This window comes from Argopecten irradians, unplaced genomic scaffold, assembly GCF_041381155.1.
Source record: "Argopecten irradians isolate NY unplaced genomic scaffold, Ai_NY scaffold_0455, whole genome shotgun sequence".
Lineage (NCBI taxonomy): Eukaryota > Metazoa > Mollusca > Bivalvia > Pectinida > Pectinidae > Argopecten > Argopecten irradians.
Genome location: NW_027187922.1, coordinates 10,004 through 28,993, shown reverse-complemented (window position 1 = coordinate 28,993; position 18,990 = coordinate 10,004). Strand labels below are relative to the sequence as shown.

At 33.9% G+C, this 18,990-nt stretch overlaps 3 protein-coding genes across 4 annotated transcripts; 1 reads left to right on the top strand and 2 right to left on the bottom strand.

Annotated features, from left to right (window-relative positions):
• Positions 1-693: 693 nt before the first annotated feature.
• Positions 694-8,982, top strand: LOC138312747 (uncharacterized). Its single transcript, XM_069253513.1, has 4 exons — positions 694-1,442; positions 4,236-5,589; positions 5,902-6,120; positions 6,543-8,982. Exons 2-4 carry the CDS (start codon positions 4,237-4,239, stop codon positions 7,074-7,076), a joined length of 2,106 nt encoding a protein of 701 aa, XP_069109614.1. The 5' UTR covers positions 694-1,442; position 4,236; the 3' UTR covers positions 7,077-8,982.
• LOC138312748 (heavy metal-binding protein HIP-like) lies at positions 8,983-13,190 on the bottom strand. The gene is made up of 6 exons (XM_069253514.1): positions 13,047-13,190; positions 12,901-12,921; positions 11,750-11,770; positions 11,250-11,291; positions 10,876-10,914; positions 8,983-9,255 (listed from the first exon to the last, which is right to left on the bottom strand). The coding sequence occupies exons 1-6, from the start codon at positions 13,174-13,176 to the stop codon at positions 8,990-8,992; spliced, it is 519 nt and encodes a 172-aa protein (XP_069109615.1). The 5' UTR covers positions 13,177-13,190; the 3' UTR covers positions 8,983-8,989.
• A 2,835-nt stretch (positions 13,191-16,025) lies between these two features.
• Positions 16,026-18,790, bottom strand: LOC138312750 (cerebellin-1-like). Of its 2 annotated transcripts, none has more exons than XM_069253516.1 (5): positions 18,135-18,790; positions 17,579-17,620; positions 17,236-17,289; positions 16,806-16,844; positions 16,026-16,451 (listed from the first exon to the last, which is right to left on the bottom strand). In XM_069253516.1, exons 1-5 carry the CDS (start codon positions 18,277-18,279, stop codon positions 16,042-16,044), a joined length of 690 nt encoding a protein of 229 aa, XP_069109617.1. In that variant the 5' UTR covers positions 18,280-18,790; the 3' UTR covers positions 16,026-16,041. The 2 variants fall into 2 exon arrangements, with proteins under 2 accessions (XP_069109617.1, XP_069109618.1); XM_069253517.1 differs by having other exon boundaries at positions 16,026-16,445; positions 18,135-18,787.
• Positions 18,791-18,990: the final 200 nt, after the last annotated feature.

Below are 18,990 nucleotides of genomic sequence, written 5' to 3'. Positions count from 1 at the left end.
TGTAGACCTGATATTGAGTCTGCAGCAGCTGGGATGAAGGACTATAAAGTTTGTTCAAATGAATTACCTTGACCTTCACTCAAGATCGTAGGTGACAAAAATGCTTATCTTGTTTATACCCAAGAGGCCTAGAGACCTGATATTGGGTCTGTAGCATACTAGGATGAATGGCTAACAAGGTCTTCAAATGCATGACCTTTACCTACTTTTAAGGTCAAAGTAATTAAATATATTAAATATCGGAAACTTACAGCTTTAATGAAAGAGTTCCTTGTATTGCCTTAATTGTTAGCCACTGCTTTATACTGTGACTGTTTAACGTTGTTTTGTGCCAATATTCAAATGACTGTTAAGGCCCATAGGCCTTTTGTCTTTTTGATATGTTATATTAAATGAAGCTAAGATCATTCATTCTTAATTGAACAAATAGGTAGCTATTAAACAAATCAAAAAATTATATGTGCATGTTTGTCATTGGTAAACAAATATTGAGATTTCATCCTATTTGTTAATGTGACCTTGAATGAAAGTATGCTTTTGTACTTGTAAAACTCAATAGGTAGTCGTAAAGGCATCCTATTAACCCAATATTATTAGTGAACTTTGTACCGCTTTGGGATGAATGGTTTCAAGTAAAGAATGATCTCTGACAAGTGAGTTGAAATTTAAAATAATCAGTCGAAAGGAGTAGGTGCACTAAGGGCCTATTTTAGCCCCAGAATTTTATAAAAATTCAAACAACGTCAAACCTTACAAATACAGCTTTCCACAAGGGTTGAGTATCCATATTTTTGATATCAAATAAGATTTCCCACATTGAAAGTTTGTAAATGGATTAAATGAAGATATTTTTAAGCCATTTTGAGCGTTTTTTTACAATATCTTGAAAAAATGGCTTGAAAAACGTAGTTTTAACATTGGCCGCAGTTTTGTCCAAACACCGTATTTTGGTAACGGAACCAAAATAAAAATTCATTTCAGTATGCAAAATATCGAATTTGGACATAAATGCGGCCAATGCTAAAAAAAGAAATTTCTTTGAAATAAAATGAACCAGTTCTGCCCGAGATCGTAGCGGCTGTTATAATAATGTAAAACGTAATCGGGCACGGCTATCCGGAATTGTAAATCCTGGAATTCACTCATTGTGCATAATATAAACTATGTAATTGTTATAATGATAACTGTTTTAATATATCTTAAGACAATATCTAAAATTATCACTCTGTATAGTAAGCGTTATTTTAAACTTTCCGACGAAAATATTTTCGGATAAAAAATGTCCGTAATTTTTTGCCCGGAGTACGAACACGCTATTATAATGCATTCGGTGTTTTTGTTTACGGACAGCTGTCAACACAGAGCAACTTCGCGATGTTTACGATGTTCTACCTTATCTTACCTGGTCGCTTTCAACAAAGATCATGAAGTTACAGAATCAGGTATACTCTTCTTCTATATATACATACATAATACTTCTTGAAATCTTTTTATCATAGCTGGAAACTGCATGAACTCACTCGTTGACTTCGTTAGTGACGGACAGTCCGCGGATTTACATACAGTGTTATGTAAGCTTAAAACTAACGTCATAACAATTCCATCTTCTTGTATCAGCTTTGATTTGTCATGTGAATAATGCACTAGGCCTAGATTCTTGATTTATGTCTTTTATATTAAAAGTCGGTTAGGCCTAAGTCGATTTAGGCTTAGCCTCAAAAGTCAATCCAGCTACATGTATTCTCGCTGAGCAGACGACATCGGACTGTGCATATTGTTACGGTACATATTTCTCTGGCATTATAGTTATTCTTTAAGCTATAAAGATAATGAATTACAATATGAAGGTGTTATATTCCATTGAATTTTCTAAATAATTTATCGAAATCTAACTACAGCATTGTTTTGCTATATTATGTTCTACAGATCAATATTTTAAATATATCTTACATGCCCAATTTTAATGTTGCCTCGTTAGTCTTGTGGTTCTGTCATGTGCACATCGGTACGAAGTTCATTTTAAGTGAGTTCGAATCCAGATTACCATCGGTTATTTTTTATTTTTATTTTAAAATTTATATCAAACACTATTAATTAGACAGTACATAGAATATTGATTAAATCAAATACATTCTTGCTGAGTGTGATTGTGTAAACACGCGTCGTGTCTAGATCCATGTACAGTTGTATAAGTCACAATTGTAAAGTGACACTAATTAGGAAGCCAGACTTGAGAGGATTATTAAACAATTCATAATTAGCAGTCATTGTTGTAGTATTTTCCCATTTCTGTATCTCCATTTGCCCACTTTTTATATCTGACACAACCGGGGTTTCGAGTCAAGCGATTTTGAGATAACGAGTTTCGACTGTATAGAAGTTCTGTATATAACACATATCTTACTGTAACACAGACACACTGTATATAGAGGTACCACTCTCCCTCACAATAATGTAACACAGACACACTGTATATAGAGGTACCACTCTCCCTAACAATACTGTAACACAGACACACTGTATATAGAGGCACCACTCTCCCTCACAATACTGTAACACAGACACACTGTATATAGAGTACCGCTCTCCCTCATAATACTGTAACACAGACACAATGTATATAGAGGTACCACTCTCCCTCACAATACTGTAACACGGACAGACACACTGTATATAGAGTACCGCTCTCCCTCACAATACTGTAACACAGACACACTGTATATAGAGGCACCACTCTCCCTCACAATACTGTAACACAGACACACTGTATATAGAGGCACCACTCTCCCTCACAATACTGTAACACAGACACACTGTATATAGAGGTACCACTCTCCCTCACAATACTGTAACACAGACACACTGTATATAGAGGTACCGCTCTCCCTCACAATACTGTAACACACAGACACACTGTATATATAGAGGTACCGATCTCCCTCACAATACTGTAACACAGACACACACTGTATATAGAGGTACCGCTCTCCCTCACAATACTGTAACACAGACACACACTGTATATAGAGGTACCACTCTCCCTCACAATACTGTAACACAGACACACTGTATATAGAGTACCCCTCTCCCTCACAATACTGTAACACAGACACACATGTATATAGAGGTACCACTCTCCCTCACAATACTGTAACACGGACAGACACACTGTATATAGAGTACCGCTCTCCCTCACAATACTGTAACACAGACACACTGTATATAGAGGTACCACTCTCCCTCACAATACTGTAACACAGACACACTGTATATAGAGGTACCACTCTCCCTCACAATACTGTAACACAGACACACTGTATATAGAGGTACCGCTCTCCCTCACAATACTGTAACACAGACACACTGTATATAGAGGTACCACTCTCCCTCACAATACTGTAACACAGACACACTGTATATAGAGTATATAGAGGTACCGCTCTCCTTCACAATACTGTAACACAGACACACTGTATATAGAGGTACCACTCTCCCTCAAAATACTGTAACACAGACACAATGTATATAGAGGTACCACTCTCCCTCACAATACTGTAACACAGACACACTGTATATAGAGTACCGCTCTCCCTCACAATACTGTAACACAGACACACTGTATATAGAGTACCACTCTCCCTCACAATACTGTAACACAGACACACTGTATATAGAGGTACCACTCTCCCTCACAATACTGTAACACAGACACACTGTATATAGAGGCACCACTCTCCCTCACAATACTGTAACACAGACACACTGTATATAGATAATAGAGTACCGCTCTCCCTCACAATACTGTAACACAGACACACTGTATATAGATAATAGAGTACCGCTCTCCTTCACAATACTGTAACACAGACACACTGTATATAGAGGTACCACTCTCCCTCACAATACTGTAACACAGACACACTGTATATAGAGTACCGCTCTCCCTCACAATACTGTAACACAGATACATTTATTCTGAAATAAAAAAGAAGCTCACACTTTTAATTAATGGCAATATCGAAGGTCAGTAACATTTTTTACAAAAGTAAAATACTAAATTCCTGAGGTACAATACTTTCACCTAGTTCCAAAGAAAACAAGTTAAATATTGACTTTCATCATAGTCATAACAATACATTTCTTCATCATACTCAAATGTAGAAATGCATTACATATGTATATAACCTGTTGTGTTAGTGATCTGAAGGCTGATTTTCTTTACATCTGTATTGTAGGATGCCTGGGACAGGACCTAAGCACTTCCTGTGCTTAGATTGTGGTAAAAGAACAATTCCCAAGGAAAGGCTGTATGTTTGTCGTGATACATATTCAGAATATACTGAACATTTAGGAAAAGGCCACTGTGATGACAATGATGTTGCTTGTCAAAAGTGTTTTATACGATATAAAAGATCATTAAAAGTAAGTGATTCTACTAAAGACAATCTTGCGGATACAGAAAATGACCCTGACTACGTTCCAAGTGCTAAGAAATCTAGAGTAGAAGCACATCTGAAGAGTCCACAAAATATCCCTTTACCCATATTATCGTCTGGAAATAGCCATTCCACTTGTTGCATTTGTAAAAAGCGGAGTCCGAAACTATTAACTGTGGCAACTGAGAGCAGATACAAATTGTTTGTTGAAAAGGGCCACCTTCTGTTATCTGGATCTAGATGTTGTTGTAATCACATAGACAATGATAAATACTTCAAAGAGGAAGCACTGCGTTTAATCAAAGAAGATTCCATTGAAGAACCAAAAACTTTCTTTAACAAAAGTGACATTTTATCGTTGATTACTCACATTAGAGCTATAGCCATACGCAATGAAAAGTACAGAATCGATTTCGATAATAGAAATACTTTGAATGACATTGATTATGTAACGCTCACTGGAATTACAAAGGATGATTTTGAAGACTTATGTTCGCATCTAAGTTCCAGTTCTTTACGATGCACCAAAAACCGATCCAGTCGAACATGTATTGCTTTGCTATTAGTCAAGTTAAGAACTGGTATGTCAAATCGGTTATTGTCGACTCTGTTTAATATCGGAAAGAGTAGCATACGACGATCTATTGTGTCAGCCAGAAAGTTCTTGGCATCCAATTTTACCCCAAGGTATGTAGGATTTGAACACATCAGTCGTGAGGATGTAATACACAATCACACACGACCACTTGCTCAGGAACTTTTCAGCAATATTTGCCAGAACCCAGCCATATTGGTAGTTGATGGGACTTACATATACATTCAAAAAAGTAACAACTTCAAATTCCAACGACGGTCTTACAGCATGCATAAGCATCGCCCGCTGGTAAAGCCGATGGTTATCGTTACAACAACTGGCTATATTGTTTCGATTCTTGGTCCCTATTTAGCGGATTCTAAAAACAATGATGCCTCCATATTGGAACACAATATTAGCAGCAACATGGAGCATATGAAAGATTGGCTGCAGGAGGATGACCTATTGGTAGTTGATAGAGGATTTCGTGATTCCTTGGATTTTCTTAACGATCTCGGACTCAAGTGCAAGATGCCACCTTTCCTTAACAGAGGACAAAAACAACATCCTACTGAAGAGGTAATTCAATATCATTGCTCGTGTTTTGAAAAATAACAATTTTGCTGCTAGGTCTTTAAGTCATATTTCCTTATCGATTTAATGATATATGTTACTGAATAATCAAAGATGTACAGTTCTTTAACAGAAATGCTATACTAAGTTGGAATGATTATTACTATAGATACTTGCAATTATAAACTTTTCTAAAGTTCACCAGCGAAATCCTACAGGTTAAAGTCTATACATATACATATACACGCAGATTAAAGCCAAAAGTACCCTTATTTTCTGATAACTTGCTTTTATATCTTTATATACTTGATTGAATAGGCTAATTCATCCCGACTTATCACAAAGATAAGATGGATTGTGGAATCGGTAAATGGACGGCTGAAACAGTGGAAATATCTCCAGAACATAGTGCCTAACAGCCAAATTCCAGCCATAGGAGACTATCTACGTCTTGTGGCAGCATTGTGTAATCGGTATCGCACACCACTGAATACTGGCAGCACAGAAGAAGACCAACGAGTAGCTGCAAAGATGAAGGTACATGTTGTATACTATAAATGACAATTCACTTTCATTAGTATTTACAAAGAATGTTTTATTTCAAACAAAACTGTGTTATAGATTTAGCTTTAGCAATTTAGCAATATGTTTATACAGCTGTACTTATAGATATTAGACGATCGTAGCTGCTTGGTACTGTATTATGGTATTATAAGCTATATAACCTGATCTTTCATAGTTATAGCTGTAAGTTTCAATATCTACATTATATAAATGTTAAATGATAGTTCATTCTACTCACTTTTTGTATAAGATATATTGCAGTTTCCATTTATTATAAAAGTATTTTTGAAAATTGTTTATACATACATGCACATTCCACGATACATGTAGTTATGCACAACAGCTCACTCGCTCAAGGTAAATTCAGATTTAGTGCAAGTTTCCTTTACTTTCAGGTCTTGGCAGCAAGCACGAACACCTTGCAGAATCGCGTGCAAGAGGAACAACTAGACCGAAGGACACGTGAATGGAAACCATTGGACGGCGCTACTTCAGTGGTGGAGTTCCCAACTCTCTCTGAAGAGGAACTTCGACACATTACCATTGGAGTGTATCAGTTAAAGCTCGCACGTTTCTATGCTTCAGAACACCTGAGTGAAGATGGCGACTTCAACATCATGGTAAATGATGAGGAGGACGGAATGCTTCGTGCCAGAATTCAAAGTCGACACACAAGTGCACGGTCTTATTTACTGTGGATTGAGTATAATCCTGCTTTAGTAACCGCATGGTACTGCCAATGTAAAGTTGGATCAAGAGTTGTAGGGACTTGCGCGCACATATCAGCTGTAATCTGGTACCTTGGCTATGCTCGTCACCTTAGTGGTGTGTTTGGTGTTAAGGACTGGTCCTCATATATAGAGGATGCTGCTAACATGCCTCAACTTGTTGATGAGTCAGACAGTGAAAACAGTGATCCCGAGGAATAATGTTTTCTTAATACTCATGTACATGTATTGCTATGACGAGAACCGTTGCATATACGTTTATTGAGTATCGGCAAACTGCACGTGGTATTTGGTTGCAGTTGTTTATGTTTTTGTGTATCTATCGAAAAACTGCACTTGTTCTCTGATTTAATTCTTTTTGCTACAGTGTTTAATATAGAAAATGAAATCTCTCAATATTTGTCGAGATATTGATGATTAAAGCTATTAGATGATAATTATGACTTTTATGAACACTCATTTTAATATTCACCTTTCGGTCGAAATGGAGTACATAGTTCTTCTAAAGTATTTTAAAGTAACAGAATATCGTGTATGTGTTATGCAGGTTAACATAGTAAAAGATAGAATAATCAGATCATGGATTATTTAATCTCTGCTCTCAGTCTGATTTACCTGTTTACCATCCAGGGATGTAAAGTGACATGGGATATTTTTACAATGGGTTAAATAAGCAGATTTAAAAAATACAAAATGAATATAAATTCATTATGAATATTAAGTTTTAGTGTTCCATAAAGTTCACTCCTTCTGTCATATGGGTCTTTAAGTTAGTTGTAATATGATATAGAAGTAATGACATTTATTCATGTTTTCAATCCATAATCAATTGCTAATAATTAAAAGTATAACATATTTGATAAATGATGGTCAATAATATACAATATGTCTGGCTATAACTGCATTCGGTTTGATGATGATGTTTACAGGATTTAGATACTTTGATATATTTGTGTTGATTATGTAATATCAATAATCTTACTGGCATGTCTATGAATGTTGATTATAAAGATCTTATGACAAAGAAAATGATGATGATGATCTAAGTGGTGGTAGTAATGTGGCTTGTGCAGTTGATGCTGTAAAATGTTTAATGATATTTCTTGTTGCGAAGAATGATATAATTGTTATATCAGTTGTTGCTGATAATTAATATCATTGATAGTTATGACATTATCAGAATAATGTTAATTACTTAATCCTTGATTCATATGCTTGTTATTTTAATACCATTGACAGTTATTTAATTTACAATGATTTTTATTACTGAATAATATCAAAATGGGAAGGGATTCTAAAGGGATAAGAAGGGATAGATGACGTAACGTGATTTACAGAACAGGATGCGAACCTCTGGCACACCGTAAAAAGTTGTAAGTTCGCAAGTCACTGGCGCAGCTGAAAATGCTCGTAAACTTGGCCTGCTGTACATCAGAGTCTGTCATCTTTTATTATTGCACTTGGGGAATTCCGTGAATAAGGGGACTGGCATTATTACTTTTGTAAATAGTGAGCGTATCATAACTATTGTAAATATAACATACTACGTATAAACCATATTTTTTTGTTTTATGCCGTTGCTACATGTATAAATTCCAGAAATGTGAAGAATGCATTCAATTGTTGTTTTTATTTCTACATAAAAATGTTAAAATAATAACACTAACAGATAAAAAACAGAAATGGAATAAATAAAGTTAAAACTTCCATTGATTTATAAATCTCTAAAAACAAATTGTTTTGTGTTTTGAATGGCTAAAGTGTTGTTGCTATGGAGAAAAATTGGTTGCTATGGTGTAACTATGGGCTGTAATATGATCACGTGTTATGGAATGTGACATTTTTTTAATTATTCCTTATACACAATACAAAATACATCTTTCTCTCTTAATATACAGATTGGGAAATCCGCAAAATAACTAAATTGGCTATTTTTAGCATAACTACCATATACCGTTTGCCTGGCCTGTTGCTAGGCAACAACATTACAGAATTCATTGAAACTGTGTTTTTTATAAATCTCACATATTGATGAAACTATGGAATTAAAATAAAGAGAAACTATGTTGGGGCCAAAATTGGCCCTTATTGCACCTACTCCTTTACTCCCATTATCAAAAAAAATATCCGTTCGCAAAGGCCACGCCTATCACCTGGCTGTCTCTCATAATGGCGACATTAATTACTGTCTCGCTTTCAACACACATGGCAGTCACGGAGAAGGCATATAGACCTGTAACGGGGGCAGTGAATTGGCCGAGTCTGAAGTCATAACCGTTACCGTTGTTGGTCACAACATTGTCGAACACTATGATCTGGTTGTCGCCAAGGGCGACATCACTTGAGAGGGTCGCAGAGAATCCAATACTCTCTACTTCGTCTGAAATTAGATACAGAAAGCTCAACAGTAATCTAGAATGCATTAACAGCTGCTGATATAGCTCAACCGGTAAATTACACGTCTGGAGTTATAAATGTCTCTAGGTTGAAAAAAAGACGTGTATCAACATTTTCTTTTTTAATGTAATAAAAATATAATCTATTAAGCAATTGATACACTTCACATGCTGGTCAGCCTTAGTTATTATATATTTGTGATCTTACATAAGAGCCTAGACTTAACAAAAACACGAAAAAGTAAAGTAAAGGAGTTTGACGTTCTCTTATCTAGAAAAAAGTAACCATTTACAGTTCAAAGACTGGGTACCTATAACAATATCGGCTTAAGGATGTACACCTCTGAGAAGTCTTGTATTAAACTTTTTTTCTCATATAGATTTTTGGAAAAAGGAATTTATACCATAAAAGAAAATGGAAGAAAAAAACATATGTTCGTGTGCTCGTTTTTGAGCTTTTGTCACTCAAAGACACCGAGTTGACAAAATACTGGATGTTATGGGAATTTTGCCGTTTTGACCATATAAGACAGAGATTAAAGCCATAATTTCCTAATGAGGTGTTTGATATGTATGAATGTTTGTAGAATTCATTTTCTAGTAGTCTTCTTTAAAAATATACCAGTTTTGATCAATTAGACTAATATTCTTTCTCAGAATAACAACATATGCTACCCCTACCCCTTAATTTTGTGCTACAAAATGCACCATTTTCAGCCATTTTTGCCAAATTTAACCCTGTATAGAAAAAGTTCTGGTATTAAACTTTTGTTATTATTTTGCATATCAATAGGGAAATGGTTGTTCTTTCTAAATCAGGAAGAAAAATTGGGGGTCCGTGTGCTTTTTTTTCTGTCCCATTTGAATTTTGGTTATTTTTCATTATTTTAGAGTAAAAAATAAAAGTGCCCAAACTACCATTAAATGTAAAAATAAAGTCACAAAAGTGTATCGTTTCACATATTAACCTAGTAACGATTTGCAGCAAAAATTAGCTAAATACAGCTAAAAATGCTGGCGCAGTAATGATGTTAGTAAAAACAATTTCAGTAAATAATGGTAAAACTGTGGCTACAGTTGAAGCGAAAAAAGACACATTTTCAAAATGGCCGCCAAATGGGCCATTTTTTAATATCCCCGTATAAAAAAAATCTACTAAAAATAGAAATGTAATTTGTTGACAAAATTCGCATCTGGCAACTTGCTACAGATACTGATAAATTATATTTGAAAATCTCATAACTTCTTTGATCTATGTTGAAACGAGACTTCAACGGGACTGAAACCTCAGAAGAATACATCCTTAAGTTTATGCCTTACAGTAGCGTTATTGTCACAAAAATATACTATATCCAATTTTTATTTTCTACTCATGTAATTATGGTAAGTTACAGGTGACTGGTGTTGAAAGATGGTTATACAATATTTGGATTTATCTAGATTTGTATGACGGGTGATTAACAATAAAACAAAGAAGCTTACTATTTTGGCGCACCTGGTTATGTCCCCTCGTTATTTAGCAAAAATCTCAGCCAATTATTTTGGTTAACGTATTTGGGTTAATAAATTTAGGGCGATGGATCAAAGAAACGTAAATAGTTTACCTCGCTTTTGATGAGCCCTGAGTTGTAGTCGTAGATAATCTAAAAATGGGAAAAGAAATGATATGTTCTTCGCATTTCAAAGAATATACATCGGATCCAATATCTTTGGTAATGTCATAAACATAAGATTATATTCATATACATGTTTTTTCGATTATTTGGTATAATTTTCTTAAAATATGCAAAGATTTGAATGAGTTGAATTCTATAATCTCTTTATTTGAATGAATTTTTTATGTATAATTTAAAATGATTAACTTTGAAATCAGATGACTTGTACTTATGTATAAATTGATAAGATAATTTGGGAAAATGGAAATACAATGTTTCGAATGTCATTTTACAAATATAAGAAAGAAGTAAGAATCATTTACCTTTTAGTTCATTATTTTCAGTTGCAAGATCTTCCATCCGTCCTGTAAACAAGTTATCTTTGTGATTTCAAACACTCCAAAGGATTTATTATTAGTACATATGTGCTCGTTAACCGTTCCAATCAGAAGTTATGACATTTCCTGTACAGTGTTCTCAGTTTTCTACAAAACTTGTTACATAATGAAGAACTTGTAATGAAACTCAGAATCATAACGCATCGAATGGGATACATTTCACTATTGTTGTTAATTTGCAACGTGAGCATTTTCTTCACCTATGCACATTTTACACGTGTATTGTTATATTTGACAGCTAGTGTTTGCAATAAGTAAAACTCGTTTAGCCTTATCAGTAAATGTCACATTCAAATAACCTTATTTTCATTGTCATAAATTCCAGGAATGGTTCCAACTACTTCTTAAGTAACAGGAAACAAAAAATCAATAAAAAGATATTTTGTACATGTTTTTGAATTGACGTCAATTTTATTTTTACATACCCTTAAGTTCCTTATTTTCAGCTGAAAGAATAAGCGAAACATTTTGTAATATCAAGCAACCCAAAATCATCATAAGCATTCCTAATATTAATAACAACCTTTCCAACTGATGTCATTGAATTGATATAGTTAAGCGATTTTCAAAGTGAAGTTTGGAAATTAATATCGAGCGAGGTAAACAGCACATTACATTTGATTTGACGCTTATTTGAAAGTAAATGGCACATTAGCATTGATTATTAACATTATTAAGTCGATATGGAATATAAACCACATATGTTAACTTGATCTAATTGTCTAGTTCGAATAAAATTGAAGCTTTTTTTCCTGTGGATATTGTTATTATATTGTATTTCTATTTTGAAATTAAAGTTTGTAAATCATCCGTATGTCATAAATATCCTTGTGTATCATTCCATGCATGCGATAATATTATACATTTGTCACTATATTTAATGAATAGTAAGTCGGAATGGATTGCATATATAATAAAGGTCCAGTAGGTTCTAGAAACAAAAATTAAGTTTCTTAAGCTTCTTAACACCAGCAATAATAACATTGGAAAACGTATATCAACCGTCTAAGATGAGGTTATAACACCAACCAAATTGCAGGATTCCCTGCGTAATCTATATTAACAGTGAATATTCATTTCGCTATTTTGCCGTCCGGCGCAGTGATAGTCAATTAACACGCGGTAATTAAAACGTCGGCGGGAAAGATATAACTACCCGTGAAATGGAAATTATCAAGTAATATTAATTGTAATTAACCTTTTCTTTTGCGACTTTTTTATCAATTCTGTTTTACATTACCAATTTAAAAGCCGTTTCGGAAGAGTATTGGGTAATAACCCTTTATTTCAAATTCAGTCATTCCACCAAAAACAAACAAATGAAAAATGTAAAAAAAATTAAAAAAAATACATAAATAAAAAGAAAATGAAATTCATTCAATTTCTAATTCTTGTTTTTTATTTACATTTTCTTTTTTACTAAATATACAGCTGCATTTATATTCCGTCACCATTTTGATATAAGTTTATTTAAAAAATACTAATGCCAGTTTATAAACAAGAATTAAATTTCTATACAGAATAATACAAGACGCTAATGGTAAACGGATATGATTTAATTGAAACTTTTACATACCTTTTAGTTCATGAATCTCTGCTGCAAAAATGAGAAACAAATCATGCATAAAACTAACCTAAAACATACCGATATATTTGACTGAAAATATCAAATATACAAAAATTGACATATTGGAAGAAAGTACGTGTATACAACATTCTGACCATTCTGCAGTTGGAAGGCCGCTTCTAACTTATGCATCTGGTGTTTGAGAGAAAAAAGCGTTTCCTTGGTAATGTCACTGTCACAGGTAATCAGGACAGCGAGAGGAAACATAAAAAACAATTGCATCATTTTCGGGAAAGACATGCTTGCTTATGAAGTTCTAAACTAAACGCTTGATAAAAGTAATGTATGTTTTATATCAGAGATAAGAACTCACACTTCGAGGTCACTTGAGACAGAAGGTTATAGGTCCATCCTGTTTATAATTGAAAACAAAGAACGAAGAGAAAATTCCTTAGTAAAGAGATTAGTTATATAGTGAGGCGTGCCTTATAGCAGAATACATATCATGACACTTTGGTGTAATTATTTAGCTAACCGATATATGATTGCAGATTCAGCTGCAAAAGTTTGAATGAAGCTTATGGCATAAATGCGTTGACAAGTATACGCAAGTTACACAAAGCAATGCTATGCAAACATATGAGGAATTTAAAAAAAAAATTAAAAAAACACAATGTATTCCAATCTCTTTCTGCAATCTGTGTTGTAATCTTCTAATTATAAAACTTTAAAAATAAGTACATTTTATCATGTCATTTTTTGCATTTTTCGCTGAGGCACAGAACATTTTTAGTGCAAGTCATTTGTTTTCAATAATATCTAATTGTGTTGGCATAACAAAGGAATTGTATTTCCCCCATGCTTGACAGAGTTATCCCACAGTTGCTAGGGAAAAATAACTCTGTCTTTAACCGGGCTAGGGAAAAGACAGCTCACACGCACTAGACAGTGACGTCATCAATACATGCGGCGACCATTTTTACGCACAGCGACGTTCATGTCGAATATTTTTTTTTTTTTTTTTCTTTTTATTCAATATATGCATGTAGATAACAATGTTTTCATTCAACATTCATCGTTGACACATCTCAACCATTCCATTCAAAGTTACTTTCCAGGGGAACAACTCTTAAATAAAATGAATCAAAGAGAGACTATCGTTTGATATATATTATAAGATTCATTTACAAGCTGTTACTACTTTTAATAATTTTAGTAATATTTATATCACATAATGTTACTTGCTGATTTCACTTCAAAACGATTAGCAGGTCCGAACGTTCGATATAGAGTTTACATTTATAAAGAACTCAGGCTAGTTTACTCGATAAAGAGGTACATTAGCTGTATAGTTTTATTAAACAGTTACCGTACCAACTGAATTTTCACCATTTCTCGTTTAAGTATGAGAGAAAAAAATCTTACATGGGGCCAGTCAGGTGGACAGGGGTATCTCAACCCGAGTGAAAGATTCTGGCTAATCAACCCGAAGCCTGTCCACTTGACAGACTAATGTAAGATTCTATTAATCTGATATTGCCTATATAAGACTTCCCAATAGAACAACTGAATTACGCGAACAATACAAGTTGTGTATAGTCAATAGTCTAATGACTTGAGGAAAATAACTTTGATTCAAGATATTCAAGAATATTAGTATTCTTTATTTAAATGAAATCGTAAATGTGTTAATATGTTAGCGTGGTATGCAATTTTGGTAAGTATACAGATACAGGCCAAAATAATCCATTGAAACAATTCAGGCGATCTTTTAATGAAGAAGTGAACCCAATTACAGTGTTTAGCTCATGAAATTTAAGTTTACTTTAAATATTTTCTTTCTCTCTAGGATCAATGAAATAATTCCGTTCAAGTATGCGTTTGTTCACATTTTAGATAATGCAAACATAATAACGTTCATTGGTCAAAGACGTAATATCAACGGTATGTTCAAGGTAACACTGAATCCTATAAGCGAATGTCTGTATGGTACCAATTACTTCTTATAGTAAATATAGGACAATGAAATAATCAAAACCGTGTAGACAAAACATATTGATGAAATTTCAAGGCAGTCTGTTCCTTTATCAAAACACATAAAACAAACACAGTTAGAGGATAAAGTATTTAATACAGAATATGCAAAAAGACAAAGGAAACAAATATTAAAATAAATCTATAGCATTTTAACGTTCTTTTAAATATCATGACTAAACCTCGCTAGATGTCGCATTCGGCCTCCGCTCGCTGAAGCTGAAAAGTTTATTACGTTCTACAAAGGCAGGACCGCAAGTGTGACCACACTATAAAAGTAATATATTGAGTGTTTTGGTAATGAAATTGTAATAACGGTGTAAAACTATTCCCACTTTAATGAATAGGACTTGTTTACCACAAAAAGCTCAAATGAAAAGACTATTGATCAGGTCATATGGTTTCATTTGGCGATAAATAAATAAAAGAAAAGATTGTTGCAACAAGGAAAGTATATCTTATGACATAATCCTTGTATGTTGGGTAAATTGATAAGACAATGTCAACGAGGTACTTCGGTGTTTATAGAGACATATCGTGCGCTCCTTTTTTGATTTCATGCCAATTGTACTAAATTGATACTGCATCGCCTAATGGAACGCGCTGGGATTTTTCTATTTAAGGGGCACCCGTATGAAAAAAACCCTGATTATATTCTATCTTGAGACAAAGAATGCACATGTGCATCAATGCACCTATTAGCATGTGCCTCAAGTTCAACTTCAAGTTTCGTTATTCAATGGGCCTTACACGGACCTCAGAACCTTATATTGTTTGCCTGTATTCTGCTCGCATACATATGTACAATAAAATAAGTGAAGCGTTTTTCATATGTTATTTTTCTGCTGCGTTTCAATTGTAGTTCTACAATTCAAAACCAATGTTCAACAGGTGCTATGATGTCAGTTTTTTTCTGAATTCTCGAACTGTCATTCAGAAACTACCAAGGAATTTTATTTTTAGAGTGCTAGGTATATGACGAAAGCGGCCAATATTAGATATGTTTCCTTAACCACACCGTATATCTTCATAAAATATCAGACGAAGTGGTAATGAACAATTGTAGCTGCGTGTTGCAATAAAAAAAAAAACTCCGAACGAATGACTTAGATGTTTTTAATAAGCTTGGATTAGGAAACCAGAAAAAGTACTATAGGTATTGCCGTATATTTTGTTTCCTGACGGGTCACCGAAGTGCTCCACCCAAACCATTTGTCCTTCCTGAAGTGGGACAACCACGAGTTTACTACCATTATCATAATGATTACCGTTTGCGAATGCGACCCCTATTTTTTGACCGTCCTTGACGATGGAAATATGGAGCTCTGTCTCACTTCCATAACACATGGCAGTCACGGAGAAGGCGTACAGACCTGTGACGGGGGCAGTGAAGTGTCCGTGTCTGGAGTCATAACCGTTACCGTCGTTGGATACAACAGTGTCAAACACTATGATCTGGTGATCACCGAGTGCAGTGGATGTTGACAGGGACGCGGAAAAACCAATACCTGCATTTGCGTCTGAAACTCGATAAAATCACGACGATTTCAGCAGGAAATGATACTACATTGAAAGTACACATGCTTCACTTAAGGTCGTTTGATAGTTTATGTTTTTGATAAATATATTTAATGGACGAAAAGTTTGATTTCTGAAAGAGTAGTTCAACAGATTAGACAGTGTCGAGCATCAATGACAAGCCACCTAAATTGGTAAATAGGAAGAAGACCTTTGTTTTAATTCGTAATATTATCTGGTTACATAGCTAATGGTCATTTGGAACGGTTTTTGGTTGAATGGAAGTGTTATAAGAGAACGAAATGAATATGTTATATTGAATGATGGACCTGGACAATATGATTCCTGTTTATTATACCTACCTCTCTTTTGTTGACCTCTGCACTGTATTTGACAATGATCTGAAAATTATAAAGATTTAGAAAAATGAAAAAAAAACATGGTTAGAGGACAGGAATAGGAGTACTTTAAGTTCCAGATGTGATTTGCGTAGCAAGTTTTCTTCTTCATGTAAAGCTACCAAGGCAAGTTAAAAAGCATTCACTTGCAATTGACAAAAATGAAGAATGCAAAAATCTGAATCCAATGTCTTTGAACTTGCATTTTCAGTTTTAAAAGGAATTGTTTTGATAATATTAGGCTAAAGGTGATGCATTTTCATTTAGTTGTTTACATGCGATATCTAGAATTGATTTTTATCACATGATTGTGTGTAATGGGTTTAGATACAAATACAAAAAAAATCATTTAAATTCATCAAATCTATTAATCTACAGTTTATTGATTTCATACCTTTCATATTATTGTTTGCATCCTCAAGATATTTTATACGTTTTTCGAAGTTTTCTGAAAAAGTAAACAATATTTATGACTATGCTTTATAAACAAACAGAAAAATATCACTTTTGTATGTATGTCAACAATTTCTTAAGTTTGTCTATACTTTTGATTTAAGTGTTTCCAAAGTAAATTATTTTGATAATAAAATAAATAAAACTTCGAAATAAGTCATTATCAGATTGAGATACTCTTGCAATAAATGTGCATTCTTATAATGTACGCTTATTACCACTTTAAAACGATAGATCAGTGATGAAATCATTAACAAGAGAATAGATCATAATTATTTGCTTACCTTTTTGTTCCCGTGCATCATCTTTGAGCTCCTTTATGTATTCTTTAAAAAAATGATTATGACTTTATATATCCACAGAATTAAGTTCAATATACATATATAATTTATATAACGCACTAGTCAGATTCTCTCTCTCTCTTCCCCTCTATCTCTCCATACCCCCCCCCTCTCTCTCTCTCTGAAACAGCAAATTCTTACCGTTTTGCGTTCGCAATATAATGTTACCATCAACGCAACCACTGCTTTTTGACCGATATTCTGACGCAGAACAATACATTAACGACAAATGATATCAAGTCATTGATGTGGTCTTGTGTGTGCATTTGTGTTTGAACATCTTTTATATTTGAGAACGTTGACACAAAGGCTCGAATCTGGAAAGCTTCAAATATATAAATATCCTGGGACATTAAAATTATAGCATGTCTCTGACTGCTTAGATTACGTCTGTATAAACAAAAGAATGAAATATCAATAAAAAACATTTTCCAAATATTTCACTTGATATATTTCAGGCATTTAGAATATTTTCTAATATAAGAATAAATCATGTAACCATTCTGATGTTGGAAGGCGGTCTGCAGTTTCTGAACCTGCTGCTGAAGAGACGATAGCGTTTCCTTGGTAACGTCACTGTTACAGGTAACCAGGGGGATCACGGAAAAGATACAAAGTAGCTGTAATACTGGTATGGACGACATGTTGTGTTATAAATGTTCGTGACCTGTGACCCGGCCTTTATCTTAAAGATAAGCTAAGGTAATGTAAATACTATTGGTAGATACATGATTTGGGCCAAGTTGAAATTTAAGTATATCGTTTAGAAATCAATGTTATTAGAACAATCTAAGACATTATTTACAAGTTTAAATTAACTCGGTTAAATTGAATTGCAATTTTGCAATATTTTTATACCATTCAATTTCTCATCATTTTGAAGACGGCGGACCCTCCTGCCCGAGGTGTCCTGCATACTTGAAATGTACGTGTGCTATTAGACATCTCCAATTTTGCTCGACACGAAGTACTGGCAAGGACTTCATTCTTCGGGACGTTACGAAATCCAAAACAAACGTTATTCGTATTCATTATGCTTTACATGTACATGTATCATACATGAAATGTATATGTCCATTGTATGATTGAATTTTCTTATCTATCAAGGTTTCACTCCGCCAGCAGACGTTCGTTTGCGTTACTATCAAAAAAATAACAAAGTGACTGTGGTACATGACGAAACAGAATACTTGCTTTTAATTGGTTACAAACAATAAATGGTATGAAATTAGATTTAAATATTTTCTTAAACTTAAATATTACTGAGAATCAATTATACCTCAAAATTAAAGGAAACATATGCCAAATATTCGTGATATAAGAAATCAAATAATAAATGTTACTCAAAGGTAATA

What these genes read in the sequence shown, in the direction of transcription:
- LOC138312748 (XM_069253514.1), bottom strand. Translation starts at nt 13,176, where the DNA reads ATGATGCAATTGTTTTTTATGTTTCCTCTCGCTGTCCTGATTACCTGT. An exon ending in TGAAAATAAGGAACTTAAGG is followed by an intron (nt 11,292 to 11,749) that starts GTATGTAAAAAT and finishes ACTTGTTTACAG; the next exon opens with GACGGATGGAAGATCTTGCA. An exon ending in TGAAAATAATGAACTAAAAG is followed by an intron (nt 10,915 to 11,249) that starts GTAAATGATTCT and finishes TCCCATTTTTAG; the next exon opens with ATTATCTACGACTACAACTC.
- LOC138312750 (XM_069253516.1), bottom strand. Translation starts at nt 18,279, where the DNA reads ATGTCGTCCATACCAGTATTACAGCTACTTTGTATCTTTTCCGTGATC. An exon ending in TGCAAACAATAATATGAAAG is followed by an intron (nt 16,845 to 17,235) that starts GTATGAAATCAA and finishes TATAATTTTCAG; the next exon opens with ATCATTGTCAAATACAGTGC. An exon ending in CAGAGGTCAACAAAAGAGAG is followed by an intron (nt 16,452 to 16,805) that starts GTAGGTATAATA and finishes GATTTTATCGAG; the next exon opens with TTTCAGACGCAAATGCAGGT.
- LOC138312747 (XM_069253513.1), top strand. Translation starts at nt 4,237, where the DNA reads ATGCCTGGGACAGGACCTAAGCACTTCCTGTGCTTAGATTGTGGTAAA. An exon ending in AACAACATCCTACTGAAGAG is followed by an intron (nt 5,590 to 5,901) that starts GTAATTCAATAT and finishes TTGATTGAATAG; the next exon opens with GCTAATTCATCCCGACTTAT. An exon ending in GAGTAGCTGCAAAGATGAAG is followed by an intron (nt 6,121 to 6,542) that starts GTACATGTTGTA and finishes CTTTACTTTCAG; the next exon opens with GTCTTGGCAGCAAGCACGAA.